Below are 26,039 nucleotides of genomic sequence, written 5' to 3'. Positions count from 1 at the left end.
TTCACACAATCAGGCAACACTGGAGAAAATGTCTCGCGAAATGTTCATTGAGGTCAAGGCCGTTTATAACATGGCGGAAGATAATTAATTAATTGAAAAATTGACGTTAGAAAACCAAAAGATTTTAAAATTATATAAAAATTAAAACTCACTTAAATTTGACTCATAGATACTGGAAAACTCTCTGTAAATATCCTTTAAAACATAGCCAGGATCATTTAAATTGGATATAGTGTGGAACCTTGAGGGTGTTTGATATTTTAGCCACAGCACGATAATTCCATACTAACAATACTTAAAAACCAATAGTCATTCTCCAAACTTTTTGCCAAAAATATAGCGACGTCATAGGATATTATTAATTAAATTGTAAAACACCGACGTTTCGGCCGTAGTTTGTACATTTTTATACTCTGTGCGCCCCCAACAACCTTGCGCCCGGGGGCCAGTGCCGGATTAAGGGGAGGGGAAAGTCACCATAGATGGATGCTTTAGAATTTCTACCGTAAATGGTTGTCGGGGAAATTTGTATTTTAAGCAATTCCATGAGGTATAACGATATCACGGTTGAAATCGTACCAAAATGACCCTATACTAAAATTGCTTGCTTAAAAAAAAATTGTAATTAAGCGAACCGTGTTGCTTCAAAATGACTCTCGCGTTATGAGGAAAAGCGGCAGGAAAATCCATACAAAGCTATGTTTCTTGAGATAATAATAGCAAAACAGGGACTGTATCTACTTGTTTATTAAGATGGAAAGCCACTTTAAATCCTTCGAGCTCCAAATCAACTAGTTTTCCGCTATGAACGTTCCTAACACGAAATTAAAGTATCATTCAAACGTTAATTATTGCGCTAAAAACCCCCCAACTTTTCGCTAGATAAGTATAACTAATATTAGGTTGAAAAACGTATCGTAAAGGTTTCATTTGAGCATTTAAGTCCCAGATAAAATATTAAAACGAGGCATATGCTATCCACGCAAACGGCTTTTGTAGTTCGTTTATTTTTTAACTCGGAAAGACTCTGCGCTTATAAGTTCTTTTGCGTTTAGTTGTGTTTAGAGATAAAAAAAGAAATGGGAAGTTTTCCTAACATTCGATTCTGTACAACTATCGTAAGTATTGCAATTTTCAAATACGTCGACCTTAAACATATAACAAAGTTAAACTACCGTTGCCCCGCGAAATAATTTGCGTGAATCAACTCTATCTTACGGCTGTGGGTCTTCATGGGGTACTTCGTCTCTAAAGAAAAGGTTTAACCCCTTTCAATTAAGAAAGATTTGGTGTGTAAAAACCCCGCTATTTTGGGCTTTGTTTTTGAATTTTTCGAATACACAATTAACGTTAGCTTTAACAGTTCAAAGGCGAAGTAATTCAGCAGATGATTTAATAACACTTGATGTATGTTGGACTAGCGTCCCCCCCACCAAGTGTGCATAGATGTGCTCCAGATCGCAATTCGTTTTTATGTGCTGTTGTTTAGCACGCGCAATTTTATCGTTTTCTTATAGACGAGGAGCTAGCAAATTTGGATAAAATCGGATCCTTCGTGTGCAAATAAGTCTTACGAATGTTGCCACGAGGTATTCTCTAGATGTACCTTGGGATATCATTTTTCTACTTTTATTATAAAAAACCAGAGCGCCAAATATGTCTGTATATTTTAAAAACCAAAAAACGTGAACAGATGGTGATTAAGTTTATTTTATCGCTTTATTCACTTTAAAAATGAAATAGGGAACTACTGTATTTGATAACTCTGAATATGAGTATCAACAGCAAAATTTGGTTTATTAAATAAGGCAATACAAGCACTGCGCAAATGTCAGGAGTTACAATGCCCTTGAGAACCGCGAAGTTCGAAATATCAGTAAAAAAATGTTTGAGCCCCTTCCGATAGTGGGGAACGAAATTTCCTGAAACTAGGCCTTTAACAAAAAATTGTAAGCATTTCTTACAGATATATTGTCCCATCTATTATTCATTAATATATAATATAGATTAATTTGATACAGCTTTTTAATTTAAAGTTAAAAGGAACCACCTATGGACTGCATTGCAATGAATAATTTTTATATTTCTGCAAATTTGTTTATTCATAAGCTTTTTATCCTTTTTCATTATGAACTATTCTACATTTCGCGTATAATATCTTTAATTTCAAAACCACTTAGATACATACATTTTATGAATCAAAAAACGTTTATAATTATTTAAAGTTCAAATTTACTACTCACACGAAAATTGGAATGAAAACGTCTGTAATCGTAGAATAGTGTTGGGCGGACAAATACTGGAGAAGTTAATTACGTTGCAATAAAAGGTTTTTTTAATGTTTAATAATTTTTTAATCAAACAATTATTTTAAATTAGTCATGGCAAATACTTGTCACAAGTTCAATTCAATATGCAATCTCGGTTTCACTTAAATTAATTTGCAATTTCCGATATTATATGATAATCTAATCTTTCTTTGTTAAGGTGCCTTTTTTGCTCACTTTGGAAGAAGACGAAAACGGCGTGCTTCAGATTGACGGCTGTTTTAGGAATATTCATCGAACGATCATGGACAAGCTAAATATCACGTAAGAAAATTGTATCCAAGGCTATTGTATCTGCATGGATTAATTAACTTAATGTACCGAAAACTGTTAGTTTTGTGTTACGAAGGCACCTACATGTAGGGAAATATATTCGGTTCTGGAACCCACAAACAAGGGTCGTAGTTATGAACAGAGATAAATGTAGAAATTAATAACCTAAGGTTACCTTGGAGATGGCAGGAAAACTTCCCTTATTGTTTTGTCTGCCACCATGCGATTTACTCGCTTATTTAAAATTTATCTCCACCGATATATTTTATGCTTTAAATTAAGCAATTTAGTTTAAATGGCGTTATTACTGCGACTCCTTAATGATGGAAGTTGTTTATACCACTGCAACTGTACGTTTTGCTTCATTTAAGTAACAAAAAATAATCATTTAGTGATTAAATTCAATGCAGATAATGATGTCAAAATATAAGGTTTACCTTAACCGTTATACTGAACAAGTATTTTTTACAACATTGATTAAACAGAAATAGCAGCGGGCATTAGACCTGTTTAGTTTTAAAACTATGAGAGAACTCTATCACCAAAGTATAGTATTTCAGATTATTTTAAGAAATATCTAGAAGTTTTCTCGATTAAATAAATTGATCGAGTCCAAAAGTAATTATAATAGCCATATTTTTCTACATCAGAAAGGTTACAGAACCGTGTAGTTTATCGCAGGCCAGATGCGAGAAACTACACCGAAGTTAAAAGCCTAATCATTTAAAAGATCTAATTAATCAGAGTTTCGCGTCTTTATTTTATGCTCGAAGACTCATTGGTACGAGTAATTCGTTAGTTTTGTAATAACTTAAAATTAGTTGGGGTTTGAATTTCTGCCCCTTTTCATTCTGGTTTTGTCTAGAATTTCCGTGTTTTTTCGGTTTTTGCATTACAGTCTATAGGTGGATTTATTAACTTTAACTTGGTTAACTGCGATATTCCAGGCTTCTTAAGAAAGACGTTCTGGTGACTGATGGTATGATTGATTACGGGGAAATCACTGGACCAAATGAAGCCACTGGAATGCTCGGCTTCATAGTCAAAAATGTAAGCTTAATTAAACGTGTTTGTAAAATAAAAATTTGTATTTATAATAGCCGTAGAAAAACACATTCTCTAACTTAAAAGTGAAAACTATCGATACCATATCGGCAATATTGCAATTGGAAATGAATTCGATAAATTTTAAAATATATTATCAATATGACCACTTGAAATTGAGGTAAATTTATTGGATTAATTTGTAAATTTAAAAAAAATTTAAAAGTTTAAGAAATTTTTATAAACGGTAGGAGGTAAAATAATTTAAACGATAAATTTATTGCGCATACTCTGAAACAATTAAAAATATTAGTTGAAATAGGTCTATTTGTCAATGAGTTTTGATGCCATGAAAGACAAGTTGGTAATACCCTAGTTAGAGCTAAATAACGTCATCGAGTGACTTTGAAAGCGATTAATTCAGATAGCCGAGTTACAATGCGTAGGAGAATGGTTTCAATCCCTTCATTCCACATGAGCCAAAACTAATTTAAACGGTTAACCTCTACAATTTTATGTAAAGGGGAACTGAAGAACTCGGACGAAAACCTCTTAAATCAGTAGGGTGAGAACTTGCAAAGAAGACGTTGTTCTGAGTGTTTACCCTGTGCCAGAAGCTGGTATCGAACATGGTTCCTCTTGCCACAAGGCGAAAGTGGTAACGCACTCCACTGTCAATAATGTATATCTGTTATTGCCTTTTAAAGCAATTAATGCAGATAGCCGAGTAACAATGCGGAGGAGGATGGTTGCAATCCCTTCATTCCACATGAGCCAAAACTAATTTAAACGGTTAACCTCTACAATTTTTATGTAAAGGGGAACTGAAGAACTCGGACGAAAACCTCTTAAATCAATAGGGTGAGAACTTGCAAAGAAGACGTTGTTCTGAGTTTTTACCCTGTGCCAGAAGCTGATATCGAACATGGTTCCTCTTGCCACAAGGCGAAAGTGGTAACGCACTCCACTGTCAATTATGTATATCTGTTATTGCCTTTTAAAGAGATTAATGCAGATAGCCGAGTAACAATGCGGAGGAGGATGGTTGCAATCCCTTCATTCCACTTGAGACAAAACTAATTTAAACGGTTAACCTCTACAATTTTTATGTAAAGGGGAACTGAAGAACTCGGACGAAAACCTCTTAAATCAGTAGGGTGAGAACTTGCAAGAAGACGTTGTTCTGAGTTTTTACCCCGTGCCAAAGCTGATATCGAACTTCGTTCCTCTTGCCACAAGGCGAAAGTGGTAACGCACTCCACTGGTGATTATGTATATCTGTTATTGCTCACCATTCTACAAATCCTTTTGAATAATTCAATGGTTCAAAGATTTTGTTAAAATTCAACTTTTTAAGTTTAATGTATAGCTCTTCTGCCTGCTGCTATTCCGAAATACATTTTCCGTTCTAATAGTCGTATGAATATCAAAACTAATCAAAATCCTTGTTTTAGACATTTCCATGTTTTTAATTTGTTTGTCAGTCTCAAATTAGGAACACTTACGTTTGACCCTATCATTATCAGATATTTGTTCAAATCAACTACGCCTTATTCTCTTGAACTGCGCCCTTTTTGTTAATGTAATCTAAAAGTTATAGCGTTTTCCATTTGATTGTTCAAGATTCACTCCAAATCTGTCTCTGACGTCATAGATCTCGCCCCAATCGACTAGAGTAAAACCGCAAATGGAACATTACATTATCATATTCCCGCGCTTTGTTGTTTTTCGTCTGCTAGTAGTTTGACTTTTCGCGTCTTGGTCTGCCATTTTGCCAAAAATCTAAAAGAAACACGCAAAAATTTGCTCCGATCTCGATCTCGATCCATTCTCGGCAGATTGGTTTTGAGCGATCTCGGAGCACACGAGAGCTGGAAATGGAACACGCGAAACTTGATCGGAGCAGATCCGAGCACGCAAATGGAACATAAAATGTTGATCAGAGGGTTCTAGAGCACTCGAGAGCAGTCAAATTTAAAACGCTATTAATTAATTTAGTCAGATATTAAAAGTTATATCTTGATAGTATAGAGCCGTTCTTCGAGATGTTTGCTATTTCAACAATACTAGATTTTTCAACCCAAGGTTTCGTGGTCAGCGGCATAGAGACCTAGTCATGCAAGATAACATCCCCGCAGTCTCTTGTTCAAGCGTTAGATTTGCGAGCGACGAACTTTGTTTGCCAATGATATAGTTAACGATGTAGAGCTCTCCTAACAACTTCAATCTGCAACTTACAACCCTTCATCTGGCATTTTGTGATGTGTATATGCAAAGCCGATATGAATTTTATATCTGGTTCAGGAATATACATGTTTATGAAAAGTATTCGTGTTTCCTGCGTCTAGTTTTAGAGTGATGAATTTTGATTTTCGAGAGTCGAATCACTCAACCACCAAACCAAACCCTGGTGGAATGAAGTCAAACCTTAATCAAGAAAAATTTAGGCTTTACGTTTGGGCGGATCTGGTTGATTCCCGCATGACGGTGCACCAGCACATCAAGTTCGTGACGTTGTGACAAAACTAACCACTGAGTTCCCTCATCGATGAATTGGTCCAGAATGGTGCAGTGCCATAGTCTCCAAGATCCTCAAAATGTTACCGCTTGACGTTTTATCTGGGACAAGTATACTAATAGCACGTTACGAACTTAGTAGTTTTGCGCAAGCAACTCATCAACTCTCGCTGTATTGTAACATTGGAAATTATCCAGAGGTCATTTTATGATACGCTTTAACGTGCTGACACCTGTATTCCTGCCGATAGAGGGATTATCGATACCGATTTTTAATAGCTAAGTAATTCAATTTCAATCAAATCTTACAACTTTTTAATTAATAGAAAAATGTTTGAATGTTGACACATAAGAGACTACACTGAAATTTGGGAAGATTTGACTTGTTTTTTTCTTTAATTGAAAATAACCTTGAACACGTAAGTCATTGAACAATTAAACTAAATATGATGGAAACACACGCTAAACAATTTTCCGGTACTTTCCTAACGGTTTGAATTTTACGGTTTTATTTATATTTCTGAACAAATATTTCCCGCCAAATAGCCAAGTTGTGAAATATGGCGACATTTATAAATGGTAATTGATTGATAGGTAATTTATTAATTATGAACTCAGGGAATCTACTTAAAAATGTACAAAAACATTTTAATATTAAGCCCGTACAATATAGTGTAATATAATCTACTTCTTATTACTTGCATCGCAACAGACCTAAGGCCCTTTTAGCAGCGATACAGGGTAATTCAAACTATGAGAGAGGATGGTGGCTAGCCCTGCCACAGCTTACTTCTAGCGTCCCTACACCAACTATGGCATTGAAAGTTTTTGTGCGGAGGGGAAACCGGAGATGTCGTGGAAAACCCCTTTAATCAGTAGGGAGAAAAATTGCAAACTATACGCAGAAGGAGTGGTTCCAGATTTTTCACCCACTGCCACAATCTGGGATCGAACACGGCCCCTCTTGCTGCGAGGCGAAAGCGCTAACCACTTTGCCACCCCAAACCAAAAAGAAAAATAATATTTATTTGCCCTGAGAATCCCTTTAGATCAATGAGGAACCCTTAAAAATGAAACGCGAGCACAATACATTACATAGTAAAAATAAATTAACAAAAATTAGTATTCAAAATAAGAAAATAAAAATTTATATTTTCATCTGTGAAAGTGCGACATTCGAACTTATACCGCACGCTGCTTCAACTTTGCCCATAACAATGATAGTTTCAATTGACAACTCAACTTGGGCTGCGTTCAACAACTATCAACGGAGAAAAACCGTTGAGTTATCGTTGAGTTCTTTACGTCACAAAAATCTAAAAGTAGTTGTACGATTTATAGTTCGCTGACTTAAAGAACAAAATATCGTCTGCTACCCCTCCTTTAACTTTGTCGAATGACGTCACGACACCGATGAGCAACGGAAAAACCATCTCACTCAGCCGATTTTTCCGCTGAGTCTCCGATGATCATCGTGACGTCAAAACCGGAAGTCAAAAAACCCGTTCAGCAATAAACCGCTGACCGTTGAGCTCAGCGCTGAGCTTTTTTAGAAATGTTGAACGCAGCCTTGAAGTCTTTAAAATCCTCACGTGCCAAAATTAACGAATTAAAACAACCTTAGCCTAACAATGCTAAAAAACTGACTATTCAACCGAAAACCGAAACAGAAAAACCGCGATAGTGAGAGAACAAGTCAATATTCGGCACAACCAACTGAAGAAAAGAAATCTGTCCAAGAAAATGCGCAACGAAACGAGCATAACTATCCACCGAAATACATGTTCACTAGTACCTGCGAGTGGAAGGAGGCACCGCGAATCCACGAATAAACCCCCCTACGCGACGTGCGCGTGTCCTTGGTCATCGAATGCGGGGGCCGCGAGTGCCACCCCCGCCGCTGTAGAAAGACGGCACCTAACTACTCACCCTGTAAAAGCCAATTTATTTTATAAATTAAACGAATCAATAATATTTAAACTATATTAAATTAGTAAAAGAGTCTAGTATGTGGTGTAGAAAAAGGCAAATAAACGGTTTCATTGAAGCTTTCAGATATTGCGCTATTTACTCAACCTCCGGAACTGAAGGCTTTCGAATACGTCGAGTACTCGATACCCAATTTCCGATCAGTCTGGAAGATAGTTTCCATTCAACCTATCAGTACAAGTTCCAGTACGTTCGCCGCGGTAAAGGTATTTGATACGTATGTAAGTTATCAATCGAAGATGGTTCTTTTTTTGCAGAAAACAAATTTGTCAATTTTTTCATTTTAATTACAGGTTTGGGTGTTTATTTTGGTTTCAATCATATTGGTGTCTGTGTGTGAATTTTTGCAGAATCGCGTTTTAAAACAATCGAAAACCAAGTACTTCGAGGTTTTTTCCGGAATATTAGGAATAGTTCTTGGCCAAGGTACATCATTTAATTATTTAAGAAATTCTAGTTGTACGAAGAATGTATTTATTTATACCTAGGGAGAATGTCTATGTCGAGACGGTTTTTAGCCTTTCTCTCAATCCACCCGTTGGTCCCCCCAGTACGCTGCTTAAAATTTACGTCACCTAACGCGATGGAAATCAAACCCCGGTGACGTTTTGTCTTCCCCCCCGCGCGAGACGGGGGAAAGGCATTCAACGTGCCCGGCAATTGTCTCAATATAATCATTCTACCTAAATATAAATAAATACATTCTTGTTTATACGTAATGAGAAGAATGTATTATTTTTTACCTAGGGAGCAAGAATATATTAGTTTAAAATTAGGGAGCAAGAATATATTAGTTTAAAATTAGGGAGCAAGAATGTATTAATTTATACCTAGGGTGCAATAATGTATTAATTTATATTTGGGGAGCAAGAATGTATTCATTTACACCAAGGGAGCAATAATGTATTAATTTATATTTAGGGAGCAATAATGTATTAATTTATATTTAGGGAACAATAATGTATTTATTTATATCTAGGGAGCAAGAATGTATTTATTTATATCTAGGGAGCAATAATGTATTAATTTATATTTAGGGAGCAAGAGTGTATTAATGTATATTTAGGGAGCAATAATGTATTTATTTATATCTAGGGAGCAATAATGTATTTATTTATATCTAGGGAGCAAGAATGTATTTATTTATATCTAGGGAGCAATAATGTATTAATTTATATTTAGGGAGCAAGAGTGTATTAATTTATATTTAGGGAGCAATAATGTATTTATTTATATTTAGGAATAATAACATTTTTGAGAGACGCGGCTATCGTGATCTCGAATTTTTCTAATATCATCAGTGGGAGGAGGCAAATTATAACCGCCATTCACGTCGGAAGACGTCAATCTTACTTAGTAATGGATTGGGTTTTAGGGGAAAAGATCACTGTTAGATCAAGAGGATTAAGAGAAACGCCAAAAAAGGTCGCAACAAAGTTATTATCTAGGAATAATTACATTTTCAATTCTAGTTTCTCTATACACGGTCACAAAAAGGCTTTTCTTGGGGTTTGTTATTGTTTTATTTACGTACGAGAAAACAAACGTAAACTCTTTAGTTTGGTTATAGATAAATTGAAAGGAAGCCCCTTAAGTTAAGTAAAACATGCTAAGATTTCCTATTAAAAAACCTGTAGGAAATAGGGAAATAATTTGTAACTATTTTGAAGATATATTTCGATCATATGTTTAAAGCTAAGTTTAATCGAGTATATCATAAATAATCTTTAAAATATTTTTCAATAAAATATAATATAATAATAATAATAATCAGCTAGGCTAATACCTAAGGCACCACCTGAGGCCTAAGTCATCAAGCGACTTTTAATTCCTTTAAATTTGGTGACCGGGTTACAATGCGTAGGAGGGTGGTGGCAAGCCCTGCATGCCACGCGAGCCAACAGCTCCCTACACTAACTAATGTCCTTTCAGTATTGTTTAAATAATAAACAAGTTAATTTCCTGATTGAAACTGTTTATTCTGAATTTGAATGCGAAAAATTTAGCGAGACACACCAAAGTATGTCCTCTGTTTGAATGTCTAAGACTTTGATTTTGGTAACTTATCCTAACGGCTACCCGAGCACAGACGATGTTTGATAAATATTGAAGTACAATTAAAATGTTATGAGGGTTTTCGCTATAATTGGAAAAGGACAGTTCACTTATAAAGCTTTTCAGATGGTTCCAGTTTAAAACCATTTTAAGATCATATTGTGGGTGTAGGAACTGCTTTAAAGGGTTTTTGGGCGTCTCATTTTGTGGACCCTTTTCCAGCCCTTGGTGTATTAAAATTACACTCTTTTATTAATTGTATATTTTCTTTTAAAATTGGTTAATTCTTGATTTGTAGGTTACGATTTGGTCAACGTATCATGGTACCGTATTTTGTCTTATTGGGCTTTCTGGATCTTGTCGTTTTTCGTGATATCATCGAGCTTCTCCAGCGCCCTTCTGTCGTGGATCACTCTGCCCAACTCAATGAAATATTACGACTACTTAGAGGATATTCTGTTGACACCGAAGTTAAGGGTGGAAATTCTGAAAGACACCAGCGTTCATTACGATTTCATGGTGAGTTGATACGCGAGCTTGGTAGGCCCGCATTCAAAGAAACAATATCTCCCAAAACACAAGTAAACCATCATGTTTTTATTATTATTTCCATTATTAAAAAACAATTGTACAATAGTCACTACCCTCACGCCACCTTAAAAAAATTTCTGATCCCAAATATCAATACCGAAATTGCACCACCTAATGTAGATAAAACTAAAGAAAATGGTTATTTATCCCTTATTACAAAGTTTTTAATGAAAGCCTACAAAGAAAACTTAATCTCTATTATATCAAAATTATTAATACCGAAGCCTCAAAAGTCAGTTTTTAAAATGGGAAAATAATAATTGTAAAAATTCTAAAAATCCCTTATTATCCACCGGAGCAGTTTATAAAATAACGTGTAAAACCTGTATACATGTATACATAGGCGAATCAGAGAGAATATTAGAAATCAGGATCAAAGAACATAAAAGAGATATCAACAAGACGTATACGACGGTCAGAATACACACAATCCTTCTAATGTGTTAAGTTTGTTTGAGCTATTCACAGCAACCTACAACGCCGGTATCGCAATCAAAATATATCCACGGTCACACATATATACATATTTACACTTATTTGTTACTTCTAGTCATACTTTGAAAGCATCGAAGATTCCTTCGATCAGTGTCACTTTTATTTTTTACTTCTGATCACACTTATTTGTTACTACTAGTCAGCCGTTGAGTGTCACACTTATTTCTGCTAGTAACTTATTAGTTACTACTGATCACACTTATTTGTTACTTCTGGTCCTACGCCGAAGACTAGGCCGATCAGTGTCATGCTTAATTGTCACTTCTGCTCATACGTTGAAAGCGCGGCCCACTCTGAACGGCCTTGAAAAACGCCAGAGGGAAACGGGCGCGTAGACCTCTATAAACACGCGGATTTACAATGTTGGAAATTGCGGGGGTCCGTATACGCTGCCCAAAAAACCTTACTTAGAATTAAATTTAAGGAACGTATTGGCAATTCTAGGTTAAATGTAAACCACAGCTATTCAAAAATATAACTTTCATGAAAATCGGACTTAAATTAAAGAACGTTATGTCGACTTTCAGGCGGAAATATAAAACCACGAACATTGGGGTCCGGTAAATAACCCCGAAAACTATACTTAAATTTAATATTTACTGATATAACCGAAGTTGTAGTTCAACTGAATCCTAACCTATCCAATAATATTTTTTTAACGTTACCGGACTTAATTTTTAACAAAATATCAACCACACAAAGCTAAACTACCGAAAACGGTAAATTGGGCAAATGCCCAACTTCTTGGGCTTCGATTTCAAATCTTTATGGAAGGCTATCAATGGCGATGCATGTACATTCGAACGAGATAGCATTGACTCTTCTAGCCCTGAAGAGGTATGCGCGACACGGCGGCATCGGATTGTGTGTAAAAACCAAAAAGAGACCAACTCCATTTACATGCATTTAAAAACTTTCCCACTACATATAATCTAAGACCATTTTACCATCGTTATTTAGAGGCAACAATCGTCCACAAGGGAACGAGGGGCTAACCAGTCTTAGAAAGTCTGTACACCGGATTACACTTAGATTAGCACTGCGTAATCACATTAGTACAGTCAAAGGTACGACTCTGTACACGGATTACGTGGAGTGATCAGCCCCTCGCACGGGAATTCGGGCTGAAAAAACGCGTTCACTTCGCGCTCCTTTCGTTCATAGCGTCGCGCCCTCCTCTCCCGACATTTTACTCGGTCGCCCCGCGAGTCGTGACCAATTTTCGCCCGTTATTTACGGCGTCAAGGCTTAAGTGGAAACCACATGGCAAAGTTTATTGAAATTCCACCTAAAACGTTTTGGGAACTTGTTGAAGGTATGTTTAATTATGAATTATTAATGCGACAAGCGCACGTAAAATCGTTTAGGCTGGTTGTTCGAATATGGACTCTTCAAATCTTTCATTGTAAGGTCTAACCTACCACAAGCCTTGACCCACTTATCACATTTGGAACGTTCCAGTTTTACACTGGGAAACTTAATTAACTTAATATTGTCTTGAATATACCGCTTATCGTTTTTGCATGCACCATAAGAGCACCGAATAGCCAGCATTATTGTTGCCAAGGGCCCTAGGCTTAACCACTTAACGGCCGAGAAGTTGCAGACCACCGAAAATTTATTTAGACCCCCCAGGGCCGGCTCAAGAATTTTTTTTCACCCGGGCAACGGGGATTTTTGGCGCCCCTCTTATTTTGAAACTAAATTAAACTACCCCCCCCCCCCCGTAAAAAACCTTACCATGTCGATGTTATAAATTTACCGTTTTCATAACAATAAATAATCCCTTTGATCACTTTTTAAATACTTTGTGTAAACATATTTAATAACTTTTTTATGGTACATGGTCGTTTTACTTGGAGCTTGAAACACTACGTAAGGTGGCAAGACTAGTATAACTTAAGTACATTAATTATAATGTCCATACTGAATAGTATCATGGTTAATATATGTTAAATAAAAGAATTAAGTTTACAAAGAACCCCCGAGTTAAAGATAAAAATAATGAATATTTTAATTTTTAACTCAAGGGTTGTTCTTAGTAAACTTAATTATTTTATTCCTTGCATTAATTGCTTTAACAACTAAATCAAAACACTATTTTGCGGGATTTTTTAAGGCCTACACCGGGTGACCATCGGCTCCTCATGTCTTCGTCTCTGATACATTTATCGGCCACCGACGGCCACCTTCACGTTCACCAAGAGACTTAATTCCCTACTTCAATGTCTTGCCGATCTCATCATCACCGGCAACTTTAACTTTCCCAGTATTGACTGGGTTATGCAGACAAGTTCCTCGTCAGTGGCAACGAGCTTTCTTCATCCTCTCCTGGCCTCTCACCTCAGCCAGCGTGTCGCTGAGCCCACCAGGGATTCAACTGCCAACATCCTTGACCTGGTTCTGGTTTCCGATGACAACATTCTTGAAACTGTCTCCCATCTTCCGGGCATCAGTGACCATGATTTTCTCCTGCTCAATATTCGTGGGGTCCACCCCCTACCCAGGAATCCTCCTAGATCGATTCCTGACTTCAACAACGTCGACTTCGCGTCCATGGCATGCTCGTTCTCTGATATCCACCTCCTCAATGCCTCTTCTATTGAAGAGACGCGGAGCGTTTTCACCTCGGCCGTCAGGCAAGTGGTGACGGACCATGTTCCCACATAGCATCTATCCTCCAGGCATAATTTCCCGTGGGTAGGCTCTTCCCTCAGACGTCTGATACGCATCACAAAGCGTAGGTACAACCGCTCCCGGAAGTACCCTTCGGCTGCCAATGTACAAGCCTTCAGTCATGTTGACAAAGTAGCGTCGGATATCACCACCCACAGGAAAAAGTTCTATCAGCTAGTCTCCAAGAAGGCAAAGTCAGCGGGAGTTCCCGATCTCTCCAGCTCTGGAACGACGTTCACCACAGCAGTAGACAAAGCCAATCTCCTGGTGTACAACGGAAGGTATTCCGGTATACTTTTCCGGCGTATGTTGTAGCCGTAGTTCCGCTCTTGGCGCCTCTTGCACCTCATCTTCTCAGTCAAAGGAATACACCAGCTGTTGACCAAAGTCAAACCGAATAAAGGCCCTGGCCCTGACGGCATCCAGTCAATTGTATTGCGCCAGTTCGGCGATGCATTAGCGGCTCCGCCTACGACCATCTTCCAGCTGTCTTATGACGCCAATGCTATTCCGTGTGATTGGAGTCTCGCTAACGTCACGCCGATACCTAAGGGTGGAGATAAATCCGATACTACTGAGTACGGCCCAATTATTCTGAAAGCCGATGAGCATGTCTGTGTGTCTGCCATTTCTACGCATTTCATCCAGCACAATCTGATGAACCCGTTCCAGCATGGCTTCAGGAGTGGCTTCAGCACCGAAACCCAGCTCCTATGCTTGAGCAGGCTGGCCGTGTCCTTGACTTCCGCAAAGCATTTGATTCGGTCCCCCACAAGGCAAAGCTCCACTCTTATGGGGTCCGGGGTCGCACGCTAAACTGGCTCTCTGCTTACCTTGAAAATAGGGAGTTTCGGATTGTTCTGCACGGTGCCACTTCCAATTAACCCCCAGCATCGTCTGGGGTCCCACATGGCTCGGTCATGGGACCTCTCTTCTTCATAATCTACATCAATGACATTGGAGACAACGTCGTCTCTAAGATGTATGTCTTTGCGGATGATGTAGCCCTCTCCAGGACGACCTTCTCGTCTCAGGACAGTAAAACCCTATAATCTGACCTAGATACTATTAGCAAGTGGAGTGACCAGTGGCTTCTCCCACTTAACACAGCCAAATTCTCTGTCCTTTCCCTTTTCAGGGTGGGCCAGCTAGCGCATGATGCTAAATATACTCTTCAAGATGTCGACCTCCGTTTGGTCACATCCCAAAAGTATCTTGGGGTGACCCTCACTGATACCCTCGAGTGGACTACGCACATCACCCGGGTCGTCAAACAGGCTGCGAGAGCGCTTGGGTTCATTAGACGTCACCTTTCCCACTGCTCTTTTGCCACGAGGTCACTCGGTGTCAAAACCTATGTATTGCCGATCCTGGAATATTGCTCAGCTGTTTGGTCTCCTTCGACAACGGGTGGAGTCCACGCAGTAATAAAAATCCAGCGCCGAGCCCTCCACTTCGCGTGGAGTACCTCCATGACGACGTTTCTTCATAACTATAAGTGGAACACCCTGACTGCGCGCCGCCGTCTGAAGAGGCTTGTCATTATCAACAGTGTCGTGCATCGTGCTACTGCTGCCATTTCTACACTTTCGATGGTCATTTTGGGTTGGCATCGCCTCCCCCGAGGAAATCGTGTAGCCTCCATGGTCCTCCCGGGTTTCCGACTTGCCGTTCGGAAACATTCGTTTCTCCCCTCCTCCGTCCAGGAGTGGAATTCCCTTCTGGAACACCTGAAGGACATTCCGAGTCGCGTGTAATTCCCGAAGGTACTTTTCTCGTTCTTGGACCTGTAGGAGTAATGCTTCCCTGTCTCGACATGATGGGTTTTTAACCCTTTGTTGAGCAAACCCGAACTCAAGAAATCTATTACTTTGGGCTTCCTTCTATTCTTGTAGTATCGCCCAACCACTTTTTCTTCTTCATATTAAATACCCTGGTTTATAATTAAAATACCAGGAAAATGCTTTATCCGTCAGAACTATGCACTGAAATTTTATGGTTTATTTACTATTGTAAAGAAAATAGTAGCGAAAAAACGTTCATCGATGATGGTGGACATTTTGGTTGGGAAAACGATTTGTATTTCTTATTAGCTAAATATTTTTCAAATTAAGTTATTCGTTCATTAAAATTTTTATAAACAAATCCAATTCTTGGTAAACCAAAAAGGCGCTCAACTCAATTTCGGCGCCCCTCTCAAACCGGCCCTTCAGCCGCCCCTGAGACCCCCGCTAGAAATGAAGAGGAACCCCGACTCCCCGAGTCCGAGCAAAACAGCGGAAGAGACCGCGAACCGTTCGCCTCTTAAAGAAGGTGGACCAAAAAAAAAGGGGGGGGGGGAGTTGCTGCATGTTTGTGGATTACTTTCGCGGATTTTCTCCACTTGGTGGTGTTTTGTAGCGGACTCTCTGAAATCGGAGTTATAACGTTGGCATTGTAGTCCAGGTGTAAATGGTCTTAGATATAATAGACTGGGTAAATATTTGTGTATTAACTAATGAGAATGATTATTACAGGAGAAAATTCTCAGAAAGCATTTTTATAAAAAATACTCCAACATAAATTTTAATTTAGAACTAGGCTTCAAACTTAAAAATAATTGGAATGTTAATAATCTTAAATCTATACCAAATACAAATTCAATTTAAAAACAAATGGATGGAGTTGGCTCTTTAAAAAAAATATATATAAAAAACAATAAAAAAAACAACTAACCCTGTATTGGTACATTCACTGTCGCATGATAGCATAATGACGTTGTACTACCCTCTTTCTTTGTATACCGTGTTCGATAGAATTACTCTATATCTTCAGACTGAACGACGAGCCGCGGCTCGAAACGTCCCTCAATTTTTTTTAAATAAATTATTTTAACAATAATTTACGTTTATTCTTTTTTCACGGATGCCCTTCTTCGCAAACAATTTACAAACTACTATGCATCATGTTTTTGTTTCTCATTTTATTTATGGATTCTAAAATCTTTGAAAAATACAATTTTTTTACTACATTTAATTATAGTATAATATAAATTATATAATATAAATATAACGTTAAGTTTTCCTTAGTTCGACCTTAAAAAATAGCGCAATCTATTTTAACACCTGTCAACTAAAAAGAGAACTACCCAAAATGATATTCACCGATTTTTTATGAATCTTATTTATCATGAAAACCCTAAAGGGGAAAGTGTTAATGGCCAGTCGATTTGCCATGGTAACCGATAATTGTTTTGACAACTCAGAACGTGTAATTTTCAATGTAAAATAACATGAAAAATCACATAAAAAATCCTTTAAAATATTTTGTTTAATATAGATTTATAATTGACCTACCTTTGAACTGTTTTGGTAAATTTGGATAAATTTAAGTAAATATTAGTCAAATTCGTCCGTAAGAAGATATTAATAGGTTTTAAATGCTTATTTACATATTTAACGTAAGAATGCATATAAAATCTAAAATACATTGGTCAAGATACAAAATTGGGTAAAATTTAGATAAAATCAAGTAAATTTAATTAATTTCAGCGAAACCTAAGGAATTGCCGGTAATTTGGGTAAAACCAAGTAGAGTGAGACCAAATCGAATGAATTGGGTAATTTCATGTCATTCTGGATAACATCAAGTACATTTCCATAAAATCGAAAATTTAGGGTAAAAATTGACTAATATTCCAAAAAAATCCCAAAGTGGGTAAATTCGATTTACTTGGTTAAAGGTCTAGGATTTCTCCTGCCTGTTTTCCTGTAAATACACATGCCCTCTAGGCTCCACTTGCATTTAGGCTTTTCGTCGAACCTGTTTTTGGAGAAGATCCCGGGCCCGAAAATGACTCTCGAACGGAGCATTTTGCGCGTATCTGTTGGCGTCCCGTGAAGCTGGAAAAAAATTGCTTCAAGCCCCTTTTACTCTAGCCCGTCTTTTTGCCCCCGACAACTAACTTGTCGCCACCGGGTTCTCGGAACTGGCCGAAAAGGTAATTTACGCTCAATATATTTTGAACGGTTTCAGCCGTTACTTTTGAACATACAAAACGGAATGATATCTCAATATCGAAAGGAAATATCTTTAATCTTTTCTCGAACCATAACGGGGGCCTTCTTCTGGGCGTTTCACTGGCTATTTGAAATTTTGACTATAGGCACTGTTCAAAGCGGGGGGAGTGTGCAATTACTGGTGGCTTTACCGGGGAGTCGGGGTCCGGCTCTTGTCACCCAGCACGGGCGGTGGCGCACTTGGAGATGTTAGCTCCGTCCAAATGGTCCTATCTCCACCTCCGACTTCGGTCCGGTGTGGGCTGGTAACTGGGCTTCGGCCCAGGCAAACGGAGAGGGGCCGGGCAAACTGGCCGTCTCGGCGGATTGCGTTGCCTGCTGTGGGGCTGCGGGCCTCCGTATGAGGGCACGGCGGACCCTTCTCCCGGCCTTTTGGAGTTCCACCGGGATATTCGGTGCCAGCTGTGCCGGGTTATGCGGGCTGCTGTGTGCCCGCCGTTCCCCTTTAGGCGCTCCTTCCAATGGGCTTGGCTCTCTACCTTCCTGGGTAGGGTGTCGGCTGGCGTTGCCAGAGCATCAGCTCTCATTCCCACTGCTGTGTGCGAAGTGGGGGCTGGTCGACCCATTGCTGCACCTTCTGCTAGGTTGGGTGGCTTGCGTCGAAGGTGCGACCATCGGTAGTGGGGTACTGCTACTCATGCTGGATTTGTCACCTGTCCGGACTTGTGGACGCCGCCCTGGGTATAATGATGATAGACCTCCGGTGGTGTGGTTTCAATCTTACCGGAACACCGGGCTATAAATCTGATGCGTGTCCAGCCTGGGAAAATCGCGCTTTTGTTGGGGTCTTGTAACCTGGTAGTAGGTCGCGAACATGAACATGGTTTCATGGGATCTCTGTGAGCTTAGGGTATATAGCTGGTTTTGACCTTTGTCTTACTCATGCCTCGGAAAAGTTTTCGGAAAACCTGGGCTTGGGAAGGGAAATGAATCAATTGCACCATGGTCTTGTAATAGAGAGAAAAACACTTTGATTAGCACTATAATGGGAGGGATTTAATTTAAGTATGGCTGAAGGCAGAGATTAGGTTTATAATTTATTTTAAGAAAACTGCTTAATTAACTTAATTTTATAATATATAGCGTGGGAAGATTAGCCACTTTAATTCTAAGATTTCTGGTATATGAAACTTTAATAATTCTTAAGATACACTTTTATAAATAGCTAAATTATAATCAAAAAATGTTCAAGAGTGCGAGGGGAAATTTAATAGCAGAAGTAAATAACACAACAAAGATTAAAATATGTTCGCGGGGGAAAGGGTGCCTGTAGGGTTACAAACGGAACTTTACAAGATGGATGTCAATTCCGTAAGCGTTGTTCTGTGTTTAAAAGAAATAGTAGAATTAGAATTTCAACAACTATTTTAAAAGTTTTTGCTATGTATAAACAAAATATGTTTTACAAGATAAATAGGAGTTTGTTGGTAAGTTTTGAATTGTATCTTAAGCAGGGGCAATATTAACGCCGAAAACTTTAAGAGTTAATACACATTGTAACTCTTATCGGCGTTAGTGTATTGAGTAGGGGCTTACATGTTACTGCTCATGGAAATATGTTTCTTGCTTCGTGGTAACAGGCGGGGCAAATACGTCCATTTGCTATTAACTAAATTGCTTTCAACTATAATTTTAACCTTGTTTGGTTTCGGTTTGTCCCATGGGCAATTTGACATCTTTAAAATTAAAATACTTTAAAACGTATAGTTATGATTTATATACTGATTATTAATTTGAATCCATTTTAAATTCTTATTTCTCAAGTGGTATTTTATATTTTTCTTCATTGTTATGGTACAGAGAGCCATTCTACAGAATAACCTGTAAGCTTTCAAACTCGTACAAGCAGTCAGGGATCATGGTCAAGTCAACCTAATTTAGTAAACTACCAGGGCGCTGAAATTCAATTCGAAATAACGGATAACTGCTCAATTGAAAGAAAGGAGGGTATTTAAAAATAAAATCACTACCATGTAGTTTCCGTCGTCGTAAAGTGTTATTATTTTAAATCACCCCAGTTGCAGCATAAAACCCTCACAAGCAATTCAAATTTAAAAATTGTAAAAAAAATGATAAGAGGAACCAGTTTTATCAGGAGAAACGAGGTACCAAAAATTTAAATTAATTGTTCAATCTGCTTTTCAAAGATTTCAAGAATACAGAGAGGAATTCAAATGCGTAAAAGATCAAAATATACAGTAATGGGCTATACAAGCGTCGGATACTTTTAGAAACCCAAACTTCAAATTCAATGCAAGAGCGCATTTTTTGTCGAAATTAATATCGAGGCAGAAAAATAACGAAACTTGTCAACAAAAGATAATTAAGAGACGTTATTGTTATTTCGGAATCTGCACTTGAGAGGATTGTGAATTCGTGATTAAAGTAATTGCACCAAAATACAAGCCTGAATGTATTTTTGGCACATTTTTCCGGCTCAGGACACCCATTTGAAAACCTTCTCCGCCCAAGTTTATTCCCAGAAAAGTCGATTTTAAAGTTTTTTTTTTGCAATTAGTTGCCTGTGTTAATAATTTCCTTATAGACACTGTTTCCTACTAGATCCACGGTTTATAGAATCTACGCAGGATTGAGCTCCCTGTACCTTCGTACATGCTAGCGATTAGCTCCTCTTATTTTTTACTGCCAGCCCGGTTCCAGACTAAGCTATCTAAGCGACACCTGAAAGGAAAGTATACTTTTATATTTCGTATATTTTGGTTGGATTATAATGGACGCTTCAATAAAAGATACTCGATTTTTACTCTCCTCTCCAAATTCATCTGGGAAGGAGCTATTTCCGGTCGGTCGGTTAAACGGTTAGAATGGCTAGCCAAAAAGTCAGCCAATTGGAGACGCGTTTTTGCCCTCATGAGAATTTTGCGTCAGGTAAGAAACGCGTCGGCTCACGTGTATAAGGAACATACTAATGTTAATTTTCGATAAGATATTTTAAGGTAAAATATATAATGTTACTAAAACTAAGTACAAGAAGATAATAATATTATTATTATCATCCTCTTATGGTATAAATAATTAAAATTATATGATATATTTTTATAATACCGGGCAATTTTAAAGCTTCCCGTGGAGGCAGAGTTAATTCATTTCGTATAAAATTATCTTTTGGAAAAAGATGAAAACTCATTCATTTAGAACTAAACATATTACTTTTGCAGTACGGTATGCAACAAGTGGTTCCTTTTAACCAGGTAACCTTTTTGACATGTTAAGGCTTAGCAAAAAACCGATGTTACGTTCGAGAAAGTTTCCAGCTTTCTAATATTTCAATAAGCACTATATAAATAATAACTTATGAGTCCTGGCTGTCGGAAATATTACTTCTTGGCAATTTCTGGGAAGATATTTTATTTAAGCGCCTATTACACGTTTGTTAATATGGATTATGACTGCTCTTTGTATTGCTTTTTGATATGCACCGATCATAAAGTACTGACTAATTACATATTTTAATGATTTTTAATATGAGTGGTGAGTCTGAATATATTTGGTGAAATGTAATCTAATCCAGTGGTGGATTCGGCCCTTTGACTTTATATTACCTATTTTAGTTGATTGTCAGTTACTTCTGATCGATACCTTGAGTTTGTTATTAATTTTGCACTTAAAAGTTTTATAATTTTATTTATAAAATTAAAAAATTATTAATATTTTCAGAGGTTACACCAATTTTGGTTTTACTTTTTTATTTTTATTTATTTTAATATTTTATTTTTCAGTGTCTAATTTTTTTTAAATAATTATCAATAGTGTTTCTGACACTGTTGTAACATGTATGTCGTGTTTCTTTATAATTATTCAAATTGTTTTCATTTCGATGGAGGCTCTGATTTTTTTTAAAAATAAACTTTTATTTTGAATTAAATTTTTAAATTTAATTTTATATTATTTAATAACATCACTATTAGTTCTTCAAAGTGAAGCATGTGTAGTAAATAACTATATTTAATAAGTGAAAAGACACATCAGTGGGCGTTTGGGAAAGGGTTTTTTCTTAGCAGGAAACCAACTGTTAATTTACAATATTATTATTATCCCATTTAAGAAATTAGTATGGCATGTAGTACAAATTAGTTAAAAGTATCCAAGTTACCATAAAAGAGACGTTAGCAAGTTAAGTTCAATTTAGGGTAACTTTAGGGTAAGCGATTGGTTTTGTTAGTGTAAATGAAATGTTATAATTAAACGTAAAAAAATGAATTTTAGTAGCCGTGCTTGAATTTGAATCCAACTAGAATGTAATTAGGTGAGAAGAGAATTTGTGCCCCAACTATAGATTGGTTTTTTTTTTTCATTTAAGTAACGCAGTGCAGCTTCAAAAAGGCTGAATTTAAAGATTTGATTCTTAAATTCATTGAAAAAGAGTTAACAACTGACTATTCGGTAACCTTAACACGTCTTTGGTTTCATTTTAAGAATAGCAAATTGGAAGTGTGGAAAGCAATCTATCGGCAAGCGCTGAGGACGGATGGCTTAGTGAGGTTCGAAGAAATGGACATGGAAATAGAACTAAGTAAAATGGAGAAAGGGGAGAGGCTCATCATAATGCCAGAATCAGCTTTGGTTCTCGTCATTCAACAATTTGGTTTTTGCAATTTAAATCTGAATGTGCACTTGTCCAAGCAGGAAGTGAGTGTGGAGTTGTACCACTACATTTTGCGGCGAGGAATCGACGAGGATTTCAAACGGAAATTTTATAGCGTGTAAGTTGTGGCACGTCGAACTGGAATGTAGAATGGAATCGCTCTTGGGTGCTCTAAATGTTAGGTATTTAGTGAATATCCATCTATTATGTACTCGAAAAGTAAAATTAATGGCGTCATTTTAATAGACATTTAACATTAATAGAAATCTGCCAAAATTGGCAGACCGAAACGTCGTAACGTTTCTAGATGTTTATCAAATGGCTGTTCGAAGACGTACTCCTAAAGTACAGCATTCACGGCGAAAAAAAATTACACCCCTGTTTGGATTGAAGGGTGGAGCCTAGTACCACAGATATATTAAAAAATGTTGCTTTACAATTTCACATTAACGGCGGATGTATTTAATAGAAGTACAACGAAATTACATTAAGTTATTCATGAAAACAGATAAACAACACCCATCAATTATCGAAACGATAGTTCCGAGACTGGTAAAGGGCCCACTGGCGTGTTTCCTAACACGAAATTATATTCGCTTTTCTTATAGCGCTTTTTAATACTTCACTTATCAATGCCGTAGCGACAAATATTTTGCCCTCATGAAAAATGAGAAAATTTGCCTTTCTCTACCTTTACCATAGACGGCTATAATAGTATAGTTAGGTTAAAGATACACTACTAAAATACAAGGAAGAGTGGAGCTGACTCAGCTGAGGACTGTTTGTGGCCTTATTGCAAAATACTTCTTTTATAGTATACGATTGTTTGCAATGACAAATAAGATAAAAGTATTGTGAGTATTCTTTTAATCGTAACAGCAGCAAAAACCGGATTTATGCATCGAGATGCTGATGTTAAAAATTAGAAATCTAGCAAAATATTCAAACCTACGGGCAAGATTGAACGTATTTAATCTGCGGCCTGAGAGGGGGAGAGAAAACGCCACCGTTTCAAACGAGCCGGACTGATTTAATTTTTTTTAGTGGGAAGGAGCTTATTGTTAGATCGTGAGTTAGGGTTAAGAGCGACATAGATATTATCCCCAAGTATGCATTCTTGCTAAGGCTATCTAAAAACTGTTCATTAAAAGTGGAGGCATTTGACATTTACACCTATTTAGAAGCTTTAATTATATGATGTTTGAAACACATTAGTGTCGACCGTTACATCGAAGCTGACTTGCTGAACAAAGACATTCTGATCGAAGCGCAAGAGGAACCCAGCTGCTCTTTCATGTTCGAGGACAACAGCGGTGAGACAGAGAAGTTCGAACCTCTCACCATCGAAAACTATTTCATGACCTTTGTATTTTGGTGCGTTGGCCTAGCAGTTGCGTTTTTCCTATTTATTTTTTTGGGTTTAAAACGTTTTGCTGATTTTTATTTTTATTAAAGAAAATTCTTAAATTTCTTCTTAATTAAGCCATTTTTAATTTGAGTTTTATTCAAAATTCAGTAGATTTACTTTGCTATCTTTTGGTTTTTGGTTGTACAAATTTCACTTTTAATTTAAATTAAAAATATGGAAAGTTATCAATCCAAAATTTAAAAATTATTTTTCTCTGAAATGAAGTCCTCAATAACAAACTTTCGTTGGGCTAGCATCGTCGAAAAATGTTCGACCAACTCGGTCGTGTCGTAGTCGGTAAACGAAATATCACAGCAAGCCGACTGGCTGTTTCCAGTTGGCCGTGAGTGGCAATTTCGATGCCGGCACGCCTCATTTTGCGACTGTTGGAGTACCCCCAAAAGAGCATATCTGCCAGGCCTTACATTACGGCTTCTAGCAGCAGGGCCTAACATTGCTTAGCCATTTACCCTATTAATAAACAGTCACCTTGTTGATCAAAATATTTACCTTGCCAATCGATAAGTAGTGGACACGCCCTTTGATAGAATTTGGCCTTGCCGACTAATTTATTAGTCGTCCCTACCAATAAGTAATGAGCCTCCCAATCGTCGTCTCTCTGGCCAATACAGTCATCCTGCCGAAATACCCTTCGAGCAGGCAACGCCAATGCCTTCCATTTCAAAAGTCAATGCCGTATAAAAGCATGATCTAAAAATATCAAAAACGTTAGATATTTATTAAAGTCATTTTTAAATACTCTCCCGTACTCACCTAACAAAGCAATGTGATATTTGTTATAACTTGAAACCATGTTATTCAACACTTATTAACAATGAGATGAAATCACTTATATATGCTACTTCTTTGGTATATTAAAAATGTAAACACAAAAATATTGTTTATTACTTATAGTTTTAGATTATACATGTATAAAGCAAACCAAATAAAAAAGAAAAATACATCTTAATCTATTTGTTTATCGAATTTATCACAGCAGTTAACATTGGAAATAAACTGTTCAACTACATAAATATTGAACCAATTTATTAGAGAGATCTATTGGAAATACCACATCTTCGATACTTATCTCTTCTATTATCTAACAGTTGGTACTGTATCATAAAAACTATGAAATATATACCACAAAATATGATGCAACTTTGCTTAATAGTTTTGGTAAAATTCGAAAAAATAATCATTCTGGTGAAAAGGAAATTATGTTGGGAATATTTTATCCTTCTTATCACACAATTTTTGTATTAGTCTTGAATACCAGTTTAAGGCCCGAATATAGTGGATTTTATGCCTTTTATTTTAAAGTATCAATAGAAATTGCAAATGCACCGAAAATAACTTGTTTAGAAAAGTATATCGATAATTTTCATTGAGTTTCGTCCGAGTTATCATTTCGTTTAATGTTGGATCAATGTACTTTTACAATTCTTCGTAAACGAACGTCTTGTCTATCTTTCGCATGTTTCTATAATCTTATAGAACTTTCGACATCGACATCCTACACAATTTTAAGTTTAGTGGAAACTTTAGCAGCAGCTATCAAGAAAATATAAATTACTCGAGTACAAAGTTATTTTAATGAAATTTAGATAATTTGGTCTATCCTTTGACGAGTTTCTTTGAAAGCAAACTTTCCATTTACAGGAAAGAGTTAAGTCATGTGAAAGAAGTTTTTTTTAAATACCTCTGCCGGAGTCTCCAATTTTTTTAAGAACCCCAAGTTACAAGCTTGTTGATCTAAAATAAATAATAAGATAATAATTGCATGTTATAAATACTTGCTATTTTCTACACTTTTTAATATTTCTTGGAAACTATATTATCTTGTCTCTGCAGCTCGGTTCATCTTGTATTTCTTCTTTCCACTACAAAATAGTATACGCCGGATAAACTACTATTTCATGCTTCTGTTATAAGTAGGATTTTTCTGTGTGCTTGCGCAAGTCGCAAAAATTCAGCTAGGCTAGGTTAGGCTAATACCC

At 37.0% G+C, this 26,039-nt stretch overlaps 1 protein-coding gene across 1 annotated transcript; it reads left to right on the top strand.

Moving 5' to 3' along the window:
* Nucleotides 1-2,201: 2,201 nt before the first annotated feature.
* Nucleotides 2,202-24,109, top strand: LOC149958426 (uncharacterized). Its single transcript, XM_090165844.1, has 8 exons — nt 2,202-2,329; nt 2,488-2,591; nt 3,548-3,650; nt 8,210-8,371; nt 8,444-8,576; nt 10,504-10,724; nt 22,463-22,749; nt 23,847-24,109. Exons 2-8 carry the CDS (start codon nt 2,572-2,574, stop codon nt 24,082-24,084), a joined length of 1,164 nt encoding a protein of 387 aa, XP_090021970.1. The 5' UTR covers nt 2,202-2,329; nt 2,488-2,571; the 3' UTR covers nt 24,085-24,109.
* The last annotated feature ends 1,930 nt before the right edge of the window (nt 24,110-26,039 follow it).

Source organism: Leiobunum rupestre, chromosome 2, assembly GCF_980474605.1.
Source record: "Leiobunum rupestre chromosome 2, qqLeiRupe1.1.hap1, whole genome shotgun sequence".
NCBI lineage: Eukaryota > Metazoa > Arthropoda > Arachnida > Opiliones > Sclerosomatidae > Leiobunum > Leiobunum rupestre.
Note: the sequence above shows the minus strand (reverse complement) of the source record. Positions and strands in the feature narration are given on the sequence as shown.

Coding starts and splice junctions, on each gene's coding strand:
- LOC149958426 (XM_090165844.1), top strand. CDS start 2,572: ATGGACAAGCTAAATATCAC. Junction 3,651..8,209: donor TCGGCTTCATAGTCAAAAAT/GTAAGCTTAATT, acceptor GTTTCATTGAAG/CTTTCAGATATTGCGCTATT. Junction 10,725..22,462: donor GCGTTCATTACGATTTCATG/GTGAGTTGATAC, acceptor TTTCATTTTAAG/AATAGCAAATTGGAAGTGTG.